Genomic DNA, 17,023 nt, shown 5'->3' with positions numbered 1-17,023 from the left:
AGAGCAAAAGCTTTGCTGGTGTCAGAGGCAAGGGAGGGAAAAGCACAGGGTGTCTGTGCCCCGGGGAAGGGCCCAGGCTGCTCCCAGCCTGCCAGGAGGAGGAGATGATGAAGCAGCTCTACAGGTTGGTGTGAACCAAGTCCAGTTCCCAGTACTTTCCCTGGACTCTCCAGTGCTGCAGAATGGCTTTGCTGTGTATCTGTGGGGGTGAGTTTGCTGCTGACTCTGTTCACTGGACCTTGAGGTCAGCACCCACCGACTGAAAAAGTTAATTACCTCCCTCTTGCAGGAATAACTCTACTTTCAAGGTCTCCCAGGCCATTAATCAACCATCTTCCTTTGAAAGAAGTTTTAATTGGATTGCAGTCAGTCATCACTAGACCAGGATGGCCAAGTCAGACAGGGGTCTCTTCAGAGATCTAACTGGGCTCTGCCTGTGGTGAATGAAGTGGTTTATGTTTATGCAGCCCCCACTCCCCAGCCTTCCCCCCATTCCTGGTATATTCTGAGGACTCTTTTCTAAGTGTGAAGCTGAATATTTTAAACACTGTTTAAAATCTATAATTCATGGTCAGAGCTTCAGAAGAGCAGATCAGTCATCTCAGGGTGCTGAGGGTCTCTCTCCATCTGCAGCAGCCCCCCTGCCTTGTTTGGCAGTCGGACTCAAAGTGCCAAGGGACAGACTTAAAAAGTCAGAGGTCGTGGCCAAAGGTCGGGCTCAGAAGTCTGACTTTTATTATCTCAAGTTCATTTAATGCTTTCGTTGCCTTCTCTCTCAGGTGCCCTGGCCGTGGCCAGAAGGTGGCGGTGGAAGAGCATCCATCGCTCCGCAAACACGGGTCTGCTCCGAGAGCCCGCAGTTCACAGCCAGGGCAGAATCCAGGACTATCGTACATCACAGCAAACAGCTGCACTTTGCCATATTTTAAGAGAGATCCCATATCTGTGATACCCGAAGTGCCAAAATCTGTGCCTCCCCACTTAATAATCGAGATATATGTAAGGAAACCCACTTGTTCCCTGGAAACTAGGAGGAGAAATGTCTTCTGAGAGTGTAATTGCAAAACACTGGACTTCAAGACAGTTTTAATCACTTTTAATTCCTCAAATGAGTAAAACGTCTGCATATCAAGTCCATCGCAACTGCCTGAAAAACATAAAGGATTCTCACAGTTAAGCAAACTAAACAAAATTGTCCCAGCATCACATTTTAAGTCCGTATTTGTTAATGATTCTGTGACCCCCTTTTTAACTGCCCTCAGTTAAATATGAGATAATCCAGAAAAACCCTCCAGAGGAAATGCAGGTAGAGTTATTGGTCAATGTTATTTTAACTTGAATTTTAAGTATATTTTCATGATTAATATTATGGTCCTGAAAGTTGCTGCATGCAGATGGACTTGCTAGAGCTTGTTTACAATCCCATAAAATTAAACTGGCCTCTTGCTTGTATTTTGGGTTGGGTTTTTTTTGTGTTTTGGTTCTTCTTTCTTCAAAAGAAAGTTTTAAAACATCTTGCTTGAAAAAGTAAATTATCAGTCTAGGAAGCATTTACTGCCAGGATCAGGTCACACACAAAAGCAACACTAAAAATCCTCCCAGTTCATATTTTTGGAAGGTGTCTTTCTTTACTTTTCTTTTCAGTATTGCTCAAATGGGAGTTTCTTTCTAAAAATTCCCTCTGAAAGGAATAAAAAAACATGGGGAAAAGTCATGAGTTCGTCAATCACCTTAAGCACAGAGAAGATGCCTACAGAAAGTAACAACTAAAGGAGGCTCCTGAGACAAGTATCGAAGAACAGCATGAGGATGAGGAGACAAAATTGTAAAAAGGGAAGGTACAGAACAGAATTGTACAAGTGATATCAGGAGTAGCAAGAAAGTTCTAAATATGCACTGAGAAATAAAGGCAAAGAGACCAAGAAATTATTGACTCATTAGCAAATGAAAACAGGGGAATCGTCAGCACAAAAAGCCAAGAAGTCCCAAGTTCTTTCAGGAGACTGGAAAGGAGCAAATATGTTCATTTTCTAAGAAAGGAAGCAAAGGACTAATGGGGGATTTGTCTATCAGTCAGCTTACCTTCAAAATGCCAGAAAAATCTTGGAAAGCACAAAATCTTGGGGAGCAATGAAAGAAAACAAGGCAATGATTAAGAGTCAAACCAGATTTGTCAACGGCAAATCCTCTCAGAAGAAACTTGTCTCTTTTTATGAATGGGCTTTGGATAGAGAGAAAACTATAAACATCACCTAAAATCCCAGAGTGAGCTTGGAGACCTTCTCAAAGGACCTTCTCATTGAAAGGGGGAAAAGTCAGTTCTGCATCCAGCTCTGCCAGTGCCCCATTCCAAACAGGCTGAGTGAACCTGCTGGACTAATGGACATGTAGCAATCATCCTGCAAGCCAGGGTGCTGTTTTCTGACCCAAACTGCTGCTGTGTGCTTGTGATGGAGTGACATTCCTGCAGCAAACACTCAGACAGACGTTTGAGCCAGTGTGAGATGTTCCATTTCCTGATGCCCTGGACTCTCACAGAGCAATTAAACAAAATGGTTCATGTTCTGTGAGAGCAAAGCTTGCTGGAAGGGACTGTGATAAAGGAAGGTTCTGCCTCCACTAATGGCACTGACTCATTTCAAACTAAAAGCTGAAATCACTAAATGATCATCTGTAATTAAGAGGCCTGACACATTTTAAACATCCTCTTTTTACAGCTGGTCAGTATTGAACCTTCCCTCTGAGCTGCACGTGAAGCCAGTGCAATATTGATGGAGCACTTTCACAAACCTTTTAGCAGAGGCACAAGGAAACAGAATTTTCTACCATAGCTTGTGAGAGGCAACCTGCTCTAAGCAACATTTCTGATTTTTAATGTAATTTTCTCTGATTCTATTTGTCTTGTTCTAGCTCTTGTCTGCTAGGGAGGAAGGCCAGATACCAGAAAGCATCCTTCCTGCAGGAAATGGGAGGTCACTCCAGGTACCCCACATAATACTCTTGGATATTTCTGTGTATGTTCCAATCCTTGGGAGCTGCTGGAAATCAGCAGCCAGACAGCTGAAATGGTCATTCTTATCTGCTGCACGTGTGGAACTGAAAAACCCACCCTTCTCCCAGGTCTGCAGGCTCCTTTTATCCCAACAGGAGCTGTGACCTTTATCAGCTATAGATTCCTGGTTCCAGGTACAAACCCTTGTTCATGTGGGCTGATAAACCAGAGGCACAAACAGGCAACAGTGCTCCTTGCCACACTGCACACTGCAAGCAATCATTTACTTTCCAGGGGACCTTTAATTAGTATTGATTTGTCTTCTTGCTCAGACAGATCCCAGGCACAGGGATGGGAGGCTGTGCCAGCTGGGGAGCATCAGCAGCCTGTTATCCTGCAGCATTTTACACGAGTGGAGGAGGTCTGCAAACAGAAGACAGGTGACACAGTCTGAAGCAGAGGTGGGGCTCACAGTGCCTCTTTTGAGAGGTGAGTGCAAGAGGAAACAGAAGAGGTAATATCAGTAGGAGCAAGAGACCCATTTGGAACAAAAAGGAGTTAATAAATCCGTGAGAATGAAACCTGAAAGTTTCTTAGAAAGAATATAATGGCCTGGGGACAGCTTTTCAGTACTCTGGGAGAATGGGGATGTCTAAGATTAGGTGGAATATCAATCCTTTATGCCTCTCCCCGAATAGTTTTAATTCATTTTCATTAATTCTTTTCAGTATTTATTTTCCTAACAGATTAGGAAAGGCCTTTTAATTCTTTTTTAATAGGCTGCTTTATTAGTATCAGATAGTTATTCTAATCACTGTCTTGCCTATGTGGGCTCTAGCTGACTTCATGTAATAGTATCTCCTAATAACACAACCTTGGGAGACTCGTTTAATTTTATCAAATGCATCCATGCTGAATGTTGAAGAGAAACTTGATATTAATTTCTTGAGAAGGGATGGTACTTGATATACCTACTAGCTCTGATTCAGAGTTTTGTTTTAGCTTTTTATTAGGTTGATAATTATATATATTTGTGGGTTTTGCTCCATGGACTCCAGTCTGCCAGAGCTTTAGGAGGAGATCTCTCAGACCTTGGGTTCTTCCACTTGTTAGAAACTGTTCTTGGGAATATTGTATAACAGGGAACTAACAGGTTGGCAGTTCACCTTATTCTATTTTTCTTCTACTGGTGTTGAGAAGGAGAAAGGAAAAGGAGGGACCCCTTGTAAAATTCCTGTTATCCTGATTTGAAATCAAGACTACTGCTGTTGTGGATGGAGGTGGGATGAAGGTTCTCAGCCCAAAGTGTGACTGTAGCTGGTGGTGCCATTGAGGAGTAACCTGTGTTTGCTCCTTGCCTGCTCAGTGTGTCCAAATACACTGCAGAAGAAGGAGATATTTGGAACCAGGCCTAACACAGTTCTTTAACGCTCTGAGTCAGAGACCTCACAGGTTCCTCTCAGGCTTCTCTCTCTTTTCCAGATACAGTGGCAGCTTACCCACACTGCTGCTTATTCCAAAGTAAATGAATCCATTTCTGTGCAGTGGATTCTCCAATGTTTCATTAGTGCCTGTTGGGAAGTACCTGTGCAGGGTTGAGATTCAGTGGGTAAGAGGTGCCTGCTGGATTCTCAGCCATTAATAAGAGAAATTAGCATGCTTCTGGACAGCTAAACTCTGCCATATCTTGTTGTAAGATCTTTCTTGCTGTGTTTCTGCAGTTACTAAAACATGTCCTGGTGCTTAAAAGTGGCAGTATCCAGCTCACAAGGTTAGAATATTTCCTAAAAGGGTGTTCCTCTCCCTGAAAACATATTTTGAATTTCATAGAAAATACCTCTAGCTAACAGAAGTTAAACAGAGCACTTCAAAGCTCTCTCTTTCATTTCTTTTGGGATTACACTTGTTTAGTTACTGTAAATGGGACATTAGCAAGAGTTCCTACATGATTCACTGTTTTTTACCCTCTGGTTATGCTGTGAATGTCAAATTCAAACCTTGTGGAGAGAGAAACCTCAAAACTCATTTTGGACCTATTATCTACAGCAGAATATCACAGTGGCTGGGTTAAATCACTGGTCTCCATTTAAGAAGACACAGTAGGGACACACTTGTCTCTGCTCTGAACTCTGTCTCAAAGAGCTTGGACTTCCTGTAATAAAAGGTGAAATCAAACTGCAGATCCATGTTTCAAATATCTACAATTCAGAATAATCTCTAGGGCTTGCTACTTTTGCAGCTATTTTTAAATAGATGAATTGTGAAACTCACTGTAACTCTACATTATCTTTATCCATCTCCTCAAGTCTCAATATTTGAATGTAAACAGCTTCAGATTCCGAAAGCTGTGCTGACACTTCATTTAGTTTTACTCACTGCTGACAGAAAGTCTAACACTATTCTTGTGCCAGTCTGGCCTTCTCCCAGCCCACCTTCCACCCCTGTTTCCAAACACCTCATGTTGGATCTGGAAGTGAAAGTGCTTGCCTAATTATCTCTGTTTTCAGCACTGCAAATTAGGATGTTTGTTGAACGCCACATTGCAGATTCAGCTTGTGCAGCTAATTCATTTTAGCACTAAAAATCCTGTGCATTTGCTTTTTGCCCTCAATTTCTTTGTCCTTTTCTGGTCACACAGCAAACCCATAATGGTTTAGAAGGCTACCAAATATTCCACTTGGACATACCTCCTTCAGTGGTGGGCAAACATTGAAACATCTTCTACCCCTCTTAGAAGTGACCTAATCCCCAGGAACCAAGGCATTTTAAGAATTATTGAATTGTTATGTGAATTCATTCCTTTGACGTGTTTCCTTAACATGTGTGAGGGAAGGAGATAAACCTTCTCGGTCAAGGATTGAAAGACAACTTTTCAAAGTTCTGTTGCCCTTAACCAATAATTTAATGATTTCAGGGTCTGAGAAGTCTGGCTTTTAATCCCCACTTCTCCTGTGTCCTCACCCTGTCCCTGGGCAGCAGCTTTTCCAGGTGAGCAGTGCCATTGTAAACCCTTCCACGGGAAAGCCTGTTTCTTCATTTAGCAACGAAGGAAGAATGTTAGGAACCAGGAAAGAATGTAGATCTTGTCAGACCCTGTATACAACTTTTGGAGGGTGAAAAGTGTTCGGAACAGTGCTTTCCACAATGCCTTAAAAATAAAGAAACCTATAATTTTTAACTACAGCAAAACACAGGTCTTTGAAATCTTCCCTGCACTTTGTGTGTGATGTTGTCAGAACTTCGACTGGTGATGATTTGCATTTCTGTCTGTCCTCAGTCTGTGGTAATTTTCCAAGAGGAAAATTGTTTTTTCAAAACAATCTAGAATTAGCTGTGACAAGTGACAATTGCATGGGTGGCACAAAAGGCTTTTATAAACATCATTTATACAACAGACATAAATACACATTTTAACAGAGAAGTGATTCATAATGATAATATTATTGACTTGTTAAGATTAAACAGGTCTGCCATATGTTGTCTAGTGCTTTAGATGGTTTCAAATCTATTTTTATTTTTTTAATTTATGCATATTAACAACAGATGTTGAATTTAAAATGATCCAATAATTGAGGGAAAATAATTCCAAAGCTTAGCATTAAAGATTTTGTCTTGTTAATGATTTTAAATACCTTGTATATAGTATATATTGGTGATACAGCTCATAGCTAACTCTTGCACATAATATTTGAACTATTTTCATCTTACTTCCTGCAGAGCTGCCTCCAATTGCTGAAGAGTGGGTTGGTTGAACACTTGTCCTGGAATTCCATCCCCAATCTTTCAATTATTTTTATAAAAAACCCTTTCACAGGTGCATGTGCCCTCAAACTCACCTGCCTCTAGACTGTGCACTGACAGCTCTGCTTATGTGGACCTCACACCAGTGGTTCATGCACATGCTTGGCCTGCCCCTGTTGCACTGTAGGGCTGAGGGGAGGGAGGAAAAACCCAATCAAAAATCCACTGAAGTGACACACCACAAGTGAGGGAGCACAGGAAGGCTTGAGTGACTCCTGCATTCTCACAGGACCACCTCTGGGTGATCACAGACTTAGCCTTTGGGTGGGCATTGTTTGCTTCAAGTCCAAAAAGTAATAATTTCTTTCTTTCTCCACGAGCCCAAGATGGGCTTGGTTCACAACACAGGCTGTAGCTTCACCTTCCCACTCCCAAGCACAGCTGGTCACACAGACTGGAGCTGTGACTGATGGCAGCCTGCCACATTCCTGCCACATTCCTGCCACATTCCATCGCGGCTCTGGGGTCCTTTGGCTGTCCCGTTCTCAGCAGAACATTGCCCTGCCTTGTGGCTGTGCTGGGTAAATAAACACAGCTCCCTGTGGCTGAGGAACTGCAGGAAAAGAGCCAGCCCCTCGTGCTGCCCGGCCTCACCAGAGCCCCAGCTGAGCACATCTTGGTGATGCTGCTGGGGAGAACCTGAGCTGGGCAAGAGTGACCCTCAGCACCACAAACATCCCCAGGCTCTCACAAAACCCTCCTGCTGCTGTGAGTCAGGAACACCTTTCCAGCATGTTGTCTGGAAGCCAAGGACTGTGCTCAGCAGGAGAGGCAGATCTCATCACCACGAGCTTCTCTCTGCAGTCCTACTTGCTGCTGCTGAAAGGTCTCCAGTGCCTCGTGGAAATGTAGGAATTGCAGAAAATGTAGATGTGGGGATTAAAAATCCCCTTTTAGATGTTCCCTGAAGAGATTGAAAAAAAAAAAAATAGAAAAAGCACAGGGAAATTACAAAGTGATAATTTAAGGATGGAGAACCCAGTCAGATGCAAATAGATAGCAGTGATCCAAAATTGATTTCCAATGGGTCAGAGACATAAAGCAGGGAGCTCTTGAGTGTGTGTTTTCTCGTTTATATAAATTACCAGCTTCATTAACTTAGTTTGACAAAGCAGGCTGCAGAAAGGGAAAGTAAGCAACAACAGACAAGAGAGTCAATCTTATCTGCTTCTTGTCCAGGAGAGTAAATTTATAGATCCCAAAGGGACGTAACTCCCAGTGAGATATATTTTAGCTCCATGCCCTTAACCTCTCACTCTCTGCCCTGCAGGGAGGCAGCCTGGCCATCTTCTGACTGGTTCTGAGTCATTAAGTTGGAAAAGACCCCCAAGGTCATCTAGCCCAGCCATTTCCCCAGCACTGCCAAGCACATCACTAAACCATGTCCCCAAGTACCACATCCACACATCTTTTAAATCCTCCAGGGGCAATGACTCCCTGTGCAGCCTGTTCCAATTCCTGACCACCCTTTTGGAGAATATATTTTTCCTAATATCCAGTCCCGTCTAATCCTGTGTGAGTCCTTAAGAGAGAGAGCACTGCAATGTCTTTTTCTTCCCTGGGCAGTACCAAGAAAATGCCAGTGTTCCCAATTTCAGATGGCAACACCCTCAAGGCTTCTTGTTCTACTGAGTAGCTGATCAATGATTTCAAAAGTCTGGGGGAGGGTTAGGTGGGCAGGGAGCAGAGAAACACCAGACAAAGTTTGATTGAAATCAGCCTGTTATGTCAGTACACAGCAAGAATGTACTTCAAACCTGCTGAGACAGGGATTATGACAGTGATCTCTGAAGGAAAGGTCCTATTAATGTTGGCTGCATACCTCTGATGCGTCTGCAGCTCCTATCTGGGACTTCCAGTAAAGCATCTTGATCTGGAGGGAAATCAGGTACAAAGGAACAGAGTCAGTGATGCTTGTGACCCACAGTGAGGTCACTGAGCATGGGGAGAAGTATTTACTTGCTGTGTACACAAAACCCAGAGCTCCAAGGGGCAGGCCAGGCCAGCTACAGATCCACACAGCAAATGTTTCAGTGCAGAGCTGCTGTGTATTTCTGCTTGCAGAAAGAAGAGAGAAGAGCTCCTTTTAGAAAGCTCTGCTTTCCGTGTGCTTTCCATCAGTCAGAAATGTTTGCTTTGACCCTTGGGCAACCTTTTCTTCAGGGTAAGGAGGAGAAACGTCACTATTTTTGTCTGAGAAAAGGATAGTAGGCAGCGAGAGTGGAGGGCTGAAGGTAAAAGTTTGTATTTCTTTGTGCAGAAATGGCAAAGGCAGCTGTGGCTTTACCACCAGCACATTGTTTTTCTCCCTACCTTCTTCTCATCTGGTGGCCTGCCCCATCAATCAATCTCATCTGGATTGATTGATGTATTGTCCAATTCTGTCCAATTTTGCATTTTTTTCCCCAGCTGCAGGTGTACCATTTTCAGCTTTTATCTGTACCCTGCATCATCTCAGACATCTAATTTTAACTCACCATCGACAACTCAGCCAGCAAGATTTGCTCCATTAGAACTGTGCAGAGCATCTGTTGTTCAGCTGGTATGAGAAGTATCAGCTTTTCCCAGTCCGTCCATCAGCTGGGAAACACTCACCATGCTCATCTGAGCAGTGGCCTTATGGCAGGACCTGCTTTTGCCCACCCCAGATAAAGTGCAATTCCCCAAACATGATACAAATACAGCCTTGAATTTCCTTCATCCAAGTATGAGAAAAATTTATTTAAAGCAATGCATTGCACAAGCAAGTTAGTCTTTTGTGACTGCTCTGAGCAGATATTCTCAAAGTGGGGGAGAGACAACTCTACCTGACTCTTATTTAGGTTTAATTAAGTATTTTTCTTTATCTACCTGATTTCAGCTTTAGTGACCTTTGGTCACTACCTAGTCTGTTTTTCAGTTCCTGATCAAGTGCTGACTGACTTTTATATATGTTTCTTAAGTACACTGCCTTTTGATACAAGCCCCATGTTTTACCACAGGGCATAGCCTGTGTTTGACAAAGCATTAGTGCATCTATAAACACTGGAAATACAGCATATTTGCTGGAATGGTGCTCTGTGAGTCCTTCCAACAGCTATGCAGAATAGCTTCAAATTGTGAAGCTGGATCCCTGCTGCCTAAATCTGTGCTCTTCACTGTAAGTGAAGACACCTCACTCTCCCCTGCTTTTCCTTCCACATCTGGAGCACTGCCCACATTTCAGAGATGCTCAGAGCTGTAGAGGTTTGGCCCCAGTGAAATCTTCCAGAGGATTTTTGCAATGAGAAGGTGTGATCCTCAGTGCCCCCTCCTGTTCCAAAGCCCAAGACTGTCTGTGCTCTGATAACCCACTTGCTGGCTCATGCCTTTGATACCTACCCAAAATCACCACCCCCAAGCATGTGTGCTAACTCCATAATGCACCCAGGAGTGTTCACTGGAGGCTGTCCTTTAGGAACAGTCCAAGGAGCCCTCACAAATAACACTTATTTACTGCTGTAAGAAACAGAACACCTGGGTCTGCACCTGCTGACAGTCTCTCTGTACATGGAAATAACTGGAAAGAAATCCCAGCAGAGGAGAAGGATATTCCATTCTGCCAGACCTCAGCTCAGAGCCAAACCCTGCTCATCCCTGCAGAGCAACTGCTCTGCTCTGTGCGAGTCCTGGGCTGCAATGTAAGCAAGGAACAACAAAAACTCTTCCAGGGAAAGTTAATAGATTCATCAAGTTTTGAACCAGGCTCCCCTATAAAATCAAAACATGCAATGATTTCTTAAATTGTAATTAAAAAGTATACCACCAAAAATACCTTAGTGGTGAGCCCTGACCCCTCAGAGAACCACAGCAGCTCCCTGGAGAGGGGTGGAGACTGGCAAACAAGTTTCTCATGACAGCTTGTAATAGAATTATTTGCATAACTGGATTAAAGAAGTGCATCAACGTGCCTCTAAATCTTATTATTGTTTATTACTCTGTATATCAGAGAAAACAGTAATTAAATTGAGCAGAGATTCTTGGGGCTCTATTCAGAGGCAGCACTGAGCCAACGTGGCTGTGCCTCGGTCCCTGCCAGCCTGCAGAACCCCCAGTCCTCCAGCCCATGGCTGGAATTCCTCTGTGCACCACGCAGGGAAAACGTGGAAAAATGGCAGTGCAGGACCATTGAGGGGGACCAAGGGGGCTGCAGAGGAGAGAGAAGGAGCTTCAGGAGTCTGTGCTGGAGAATGCAGATCATTCCAGGGGGCACCTGCAAATCCTACTCATGAGCAGTGCTTGAAGCGAGGGGCAGGCTCTGAGCTTTCTGCTGCCAAAGCACACCCTGACAGGTTCAAGGCATGTCCAGGTTAAACCAGCACTTAGATGAGGGTGCCTGCTGTGCTGGGCACTCCTGAGGACCTCTGTGAGATGACAGACCTTGGCACTGCTCTAACAGCAGCTCCAGAGGCTGCTGCAAAAGAGATATTCCCAAAGCCTCTGTCACTGTGGGAACAGTGTGTGCACTGAACAGCCCTTCATTTCTGTCTCAGGGAAACAAAACAGAGAGACAAATCCCTTGTTTGCTTCAGGCAGCTCTCTGCAGCCACCATCTTCAGCCATTAACATTCAAAGGAACATTAATAACTCAAACTGCAGCTCTGGTAAATGAGGGTAAAAATATGATGTGTAAGAAGAAAATGATCCCAGGCCTGCTGTGGCTGAGAAAGTCAGCCCAGTTACTGCACTGAGCTTTGGATCACTCTGGATTACAGCACTGCCTGTATTTAGTGCAAGAGGTTGTGCACATTATGGGCCACCTCAATATTAATTAACCTTTACAAACTGACAGATTAACATAATTCAGGAAAAGAAAAACCTCTGAAAGTCAGGATGTTTTTGTTATTTGAAGTTGCTTTTTACAGTGTTGTTTCAGTGCTCTCTTGGTGTCCTATTCTCTGTGGTCTTCAAAAGAGTCCTGAAAAAATCTGAAAAGCTTGTAAAATTTGATTGGTTTGTTTGGAAGTGGGTGGGGGGTTGTCTTTTCAAAATCACCAATTATTCCAGTAGCTTGCTATATTGAGCTTGAAGGAAAAACAATTTCCTGAAATTCAGCAAAGCAAAACGTTCTTTAACAGGTCACTCAAATCTTTAAATCAAGGTAAGGAAGGCAGATACACTTAATCTCAGAGCGAATGCAAGTAATGACCAGTTAAAAGGACCTCCTTCATAATCACAGAATCACAAAATCATAGAATGTTCAAGGGTTGGAATGGACCTTAAAGATCATCTAGTCCCAACCCTCCTGCCTCCCACTAGAGCAGGGTGCTCAAGACCTTATCCAACTGGCTTTGAACACTGCCAGGCTGAGGCATCTACAATCCTTGGGCAACCTGTTCTAGTGTTTCACTACCCTCACAGTAAAGAAATTCTTCCTGATATCTGACCTAAATTTCCCCCCTCTCAATTTGTGCCCATTACTCCTTGTCCTATCACTACAGATTCTAATTTATTCTGTCCTTTCACTACAGATTCTAATATCCTCATTACTAGCAACAAAACAACTTGAAATTTTAGGGACTTCATGAAATGGGATTTCGAATGTTTTTCCAACACTTTTCTCAGTGTGTGCATATGGATCTGTGGGAGTTTTTTAACCAGATTAAGCCTATTGAAAGGTGATGAGCAGAACTATATTCACAGTTTCACAGCAGGAGTACATGTGCAAACTAAAGAAACCTCTTCTCTGTCTTCCCTCTCCCCTCATGTCCACTAGCATTGCCTCACAGTGCTTATGTACCTGGCCATGTGCAGTTGTGGTCAGCCAGATGGCCAAAACCGCCCCTGGGTTGCTCTGCTTCTCTGGCTGGTCTCACCTCAGCATCAGGCAGCTCCTTATGCCATCACAGCTTTTGGCTGAGCAACCTGAAAGAAACCTCTTCAGGATCAGTGTGTGCTTCCAGATCTTTGTCCCGTACACTTACCTGTGATCTCAGATACTTTCAGCTCAGGAAGGAAGGAACTAGGAACCATCAGGTTGATTATGGCTACCATTAGTTTGATTATGGCTTCTAACTCTCTCATCTTATCGAAATGTGAATGTCAAAGGAAATTGTTTCTTCCCAAAAGACTCCTTCAAAGGGGAGCTCCTGCCACTCCACTCCCTTTGGGAGCTCTGGCTTTGACTGGTCACGCAGGGCTCGTATGGCCCCTTCAGCCCACTGTCTCTTAACAGACACCTCCAGAAGGGCTCCTCAAGGCAGTATCAAAGCCTCTGGCTCTCTCTGGAGATCAAAGCTGATGGCATCATTGCCACATGTCAAAATCAGCTCCTGGAGGAATGAGTGGAATTCATCTCAGTACTGACAATGCTGTGATGACAAAGGCAGCTGACTTGCAGCAGAGTTGCATTAGACAATGGTAGGAACACAATTCAATGTCAGTAAAGTGGTGGTGTGTCTTAATGTCCCCTATTTGAATGATTTTCCACTACAAGTTGTGTTTCCAGTCAGTCCATCCTTGATGGTAACACTTGCAAATCTACCAAATAGGCTGTTGCCCACTCTGCATCACATTTCCCATCACAGAAATAACATCACTCTGCTTTTATTTACCCTCTTGCAATACTATATCTCACCTTGTACATGCTCTGCTGCAGGCCCACGAGACACAGGGGGTTTGGGATTGCAGGAAGATGCAGGGTTCCAAAAGCAGAAAATCCAAATTCCTGTACAGTCACAAGGGCTGTGACTCCACCCCCTGGTCCTGGGGCAGGGAGCAGATGGGGGTGAGGGGAGAAACCATACAGGGTAGACACAGCACCCCCCAGCAAGGGCCACAGGCACACAGGTGACCCAGTCATCTTGAACAGAGGCACCCGGAGGCGTTGCAAGTGAGCTGCTGCCATCACCCTGCATGTCACCCACACCCCTGGGAGAGGGGACACCACTGCATCCCACTGCTGCCAGCACAGCTCAGCTGGCACAGGGAGGCTGGGAGCAGCTCCTGCCAACCTGGTTTCCTGCCCACAGCTGGGGTAGCTGCTGAGGGACAGCATTTCAGAGACCTTTATGCTATTTGCAGCTTGGCCCTAATCCAAGAGGACTACAGGAATATTGTTAGTCCTCTGCCTTAGATCCTGGGCTAAGGAATGGACTCTGGGTAGATATGCAAATTTAATTTCTACCCAATCCAAAACACTCCCTCATTGAGGTATTTAGGTTTCATACTCATCCTTGCTTCTCCCCATCCCCAAAACCCATGTCTGTACTGAGTAATATCCAAAACAGATAGGAAGGATCCCTGTATCTTATTGTGTATCTGCTTGCCTCTAACTCCAGTCAAAGAAGAAAAGACATTTTTTAAACATGACGTCTGCCTGTCATTCTCCATTAGAAGTGGAGGTGCTGGGGGAAGATAAGCACGGGAATTGTGTTGTCATAATTGAGCCCTGAAGACAAATGTCAGGAATGAGGACTAATTAGAAGTGGAAAAGACTTACAATGTTACTGTACAAAGGAAATGCACTCCCACCAGACCTCGTTTACAGCACCACACTGGCCATAATGCAGTTTGTAGCAGGTCCAATTTTCTTCTTTCTCCAGGCAAACATTTTCTTCAGCTCTCCCCTGAAGCTGTCGTGGAGCCAGGCATAGAGGAAGGCATTGGTGCAAGCAGACATCATTGCAAACCAGTGGCACAGCAGCTGGATAAAGTTGAAATACTGCTTGTCAATCAAGCTGATGTCTATGTCCTTTATCACGTTGAAGATGTGCAGAGGCAGCCAACAGACTCCAAAGGCTGCCACCACTAAGACCAGCAGGCGAAAAGTCTTCCTCCTCCGTGCACGGTCCCACTCAGCCTGGCCCTGGGTGACATTGCCTGGCACCACACGGTTCTTCAGCTTGACTGAGATCCTCAGGTAGGACAGGGAGATGACAGCCAAAGGCAACACATAGGTGATGATGAGGGTGCTGTAGGCGTAAGCCAAGCGATCCCTTTTCATGTGGAACCAAAACTCCTCGCAGATGGAGAAGTCCAGCTCCGGGAACTCCGCGTGGTAAGTGTGGACTAAGGCTGGGGCAGCCAGGGTGCAGCTCAGCAGCCAAATAGCAGCCAGGATGTAAGCACAGACAGGGATGGTGAGCCTCCTGCGGAAGGGGTACACCATGGCACAGTACCTGTCCACAGCTATGACAGTCAGGGTGAACACAGACACGAACACCGTGACAGGCTGCATCAGGAAAACAAAGTAGCACATGAACCGCCCGTACACCCACCCCCGGGGCTCGAAGGCATAGGCGAGTGTCAGGGGCACACAGGTTGCACACATGAGCATGTCTGAGAAAGCCAGATTGCCCACGAGAAAGTTGGTGACGTTGTGCATTTTTTTTGTCTTGCAGATAACATAAATGAGCAGGTAATTCCCAATGACACCGATGAAAACCACCAGGGAGTAGCAGGGGATGATTAGCGGCTTGAAGGACTGAACAAACTGGAGACCTGAGAATAAATTGCTGGCGTTGCTGTGAATTGCAGAGAGGAAGCTTTGGGAGGTTAAATTGTCCGAATTCATCATTTTCCTCCTTTTGTTGTCTGCCTTCAGCTGAGTGAAGTAGTTACCGCTGTACTACTCCCTCACTCAATCAGTGGGGATAATGAATGGATTACTGGCTGTCCAGAGGTTACCACATGGATAGTAAACAAGCATCCGTAAAAGCAAAAGGTGAAGTTGTAATCCTCAAGAAGCAGCTTCCTGCAATTCCTAGGAAAAATCAAATACAACCAATTTCCATTAAATTCCTCCTGTATTTACTATTAAATCCAGGTTTTGACAGCATGCCACTTAATAAATATTTAATGCACGAGTACTTACTGCTGTGGGTTTTTAATCCCATATGATTTTCCTGGGGATGCCAAGAAGTGCCCTAGATGTCTGTCTTCTGCAAATCCAGGAGCGTGGATGTGTGTGTGTGTGTCAGAGAGAGAGAGAGAGAGAGGGAATATATGAGGGAGAAAGAGGGTGATGCGCATTTACAAGCTAAGTGCAGATCAGTGTTTTTAAACACTCTTACTCCCAGGTCAGGACAGATTTGTGTATAAGCTTTTCTCCCTATTGGCTGTCCTGGGTATTGCGTTGCTCTTTGCGTGCTTCTTGCTGATAGTAATTAGTTCTAGAACATCCTTTCAAAAATTCCCTTCTCCTTCCAGTGCATCTATAATTGCCCCTCACAGCTAAAAATCAATTTACAGTCATTAACATGAGCCTGCACAGCATCTAATCCCAGATTCACTTTGCCACAGCCCCCAGAGTGTCCAAAAAAGCTACCTGTGAATTTGCTGCTATAATGTGACTGTGAAAGAGAATTTTAATAATATGCTGAAGGCAAATAAATGTTTATGCCACTAGAGGGTCTCAGCTATGTACCTGGTGAATGAAGTTAGGCTTAGAAATGTGCATTTAGCATGCAGCTCAAAGGAACTTATTTTATTTGCATTTGTTTTCCAGTCGTGGCACCCACTGTGACTATTTTCTGTAGGATTTGCACATCTTTAAACACATGTGAGCATCTGAAAGGAAATACTGGTATCCAAAAAGATTAGCTGTAAAGGTTTACCTGCCCTGAACTAAAGCATACTGTTTCTAATATTCCAGCTAACCAAAAGTATTTGGGGTGTTTCTTTATTCCTGCAGTAGATTTGTTAACCTTTTCTATACCAGACCACAAGTACTAACTGGTCTGTAAATCCATCTGTACTTGTTTTGCTTGGTTCAGACATTAGAAAGCATCCAGCTCTTGTCTATTGCTCTAATTCTCTCTTAACTCCTCTCCACCTCAATCTGGCACCAATACCTCAGCTGTCAATAAAACAATGAAAATCCACTACATCCATCTGTACCAGCTAGAGAAACTAAAAAATAAATGGAGAAGCCTTACTGCAGAACACTTCAGAGTAGATAACATTGCTAAGTTTTGCAAGACACAATTTTAAATGACAGTTTATGTCCTAATCTGTTAGACTAAGGAAATATTGAGCCATTATTTTCTATGAGACTATGGGTAGAACCGTATCCTTCTTTTGATTTGATGTAATTTGACATAAATCAGACTTTAACATAGATTTAATTTCTCTCGTATTCCTTTCCCTAATCCCAAAACAGAAGCAATCTTGTGCAGCCCTTGTTCAGACTGGAGCCATTCTGCTCTGATGGATGGGCGTTTTGAACTTGGTAAGTACTGACTCTGTGCTGCTCCATCCAGGGTTGGTTTA

The 17,023-nt window shown here is 44.1% G+C and overlaps 1 protein-coding gene across 4 annotated transcripts; it reads right to left on the bottom strand.

Annotated features, from left to right (window-relative positions):
• Positions 1-5,807: 5,807 nt before the first annotated feature.
• On the bottom strand, positions 5,808-15,787 carry PRLHR (prolactin releasing hormone receptor). 4 transcript variants are annotated; one of them, XR_003529673.1, is made up of 4 exons: positions 15,627-15,787; positions 14,253-15,515; positions 8,616-8,666; positions 5,808-7,697 (listed from the first exon to the last, which is right to left on the bottom strand). XR_003529673.1 is itself a non-coding variant. In XM_027655320.1 (3 exons), the coding sequence occupies exon 2, from the start codon at positions 15,327-15,329 to the stop codon at positions 14,295-14,297; it is 1,035 nt and encodes a 344-aa protein (XP_027511121.1). In that variant the 5' UTR covers positions 15,330-15,515; positions 15,627-15,787; the 3' UTR covers positions 5,808-7,697; positions 14,253-14,294. The 4 variants fall into 4 exon arrangements, 2 of the variants coding, with proteins under 2 accessions (XP_027511121.1, XP_027511122.1); XR_003529674.1 differs by having other exon boundaries at positions 14,290-15,515; XM_027655320.1 differs by lacking the exon at positions 8,616-8,666.
• Positions 15,788-17,023: the final 1,236 nt, after the last annotated feature.

This window comes from Corapipo altera, unplaced genomic scaffold (assembly GCF_003945725.1).
Source record: "Corapipo altera isolate COAL_440 unplaced genomic scaffold, ASM394572v1 180, whole genome shotgun sequence".
In the NCBI taxonomy this organism is placed as follows: Eukaryota; Metazoa; Chordata; class Aves; order Passeriformes; family Pipridae; genus Corapipo; species Corapipo altera.
The sequence above is the reverse complement of the archived record's forward strand: the minus strand, read 5'-3'. Positions and strand labels throughout refer to the sequence as shown.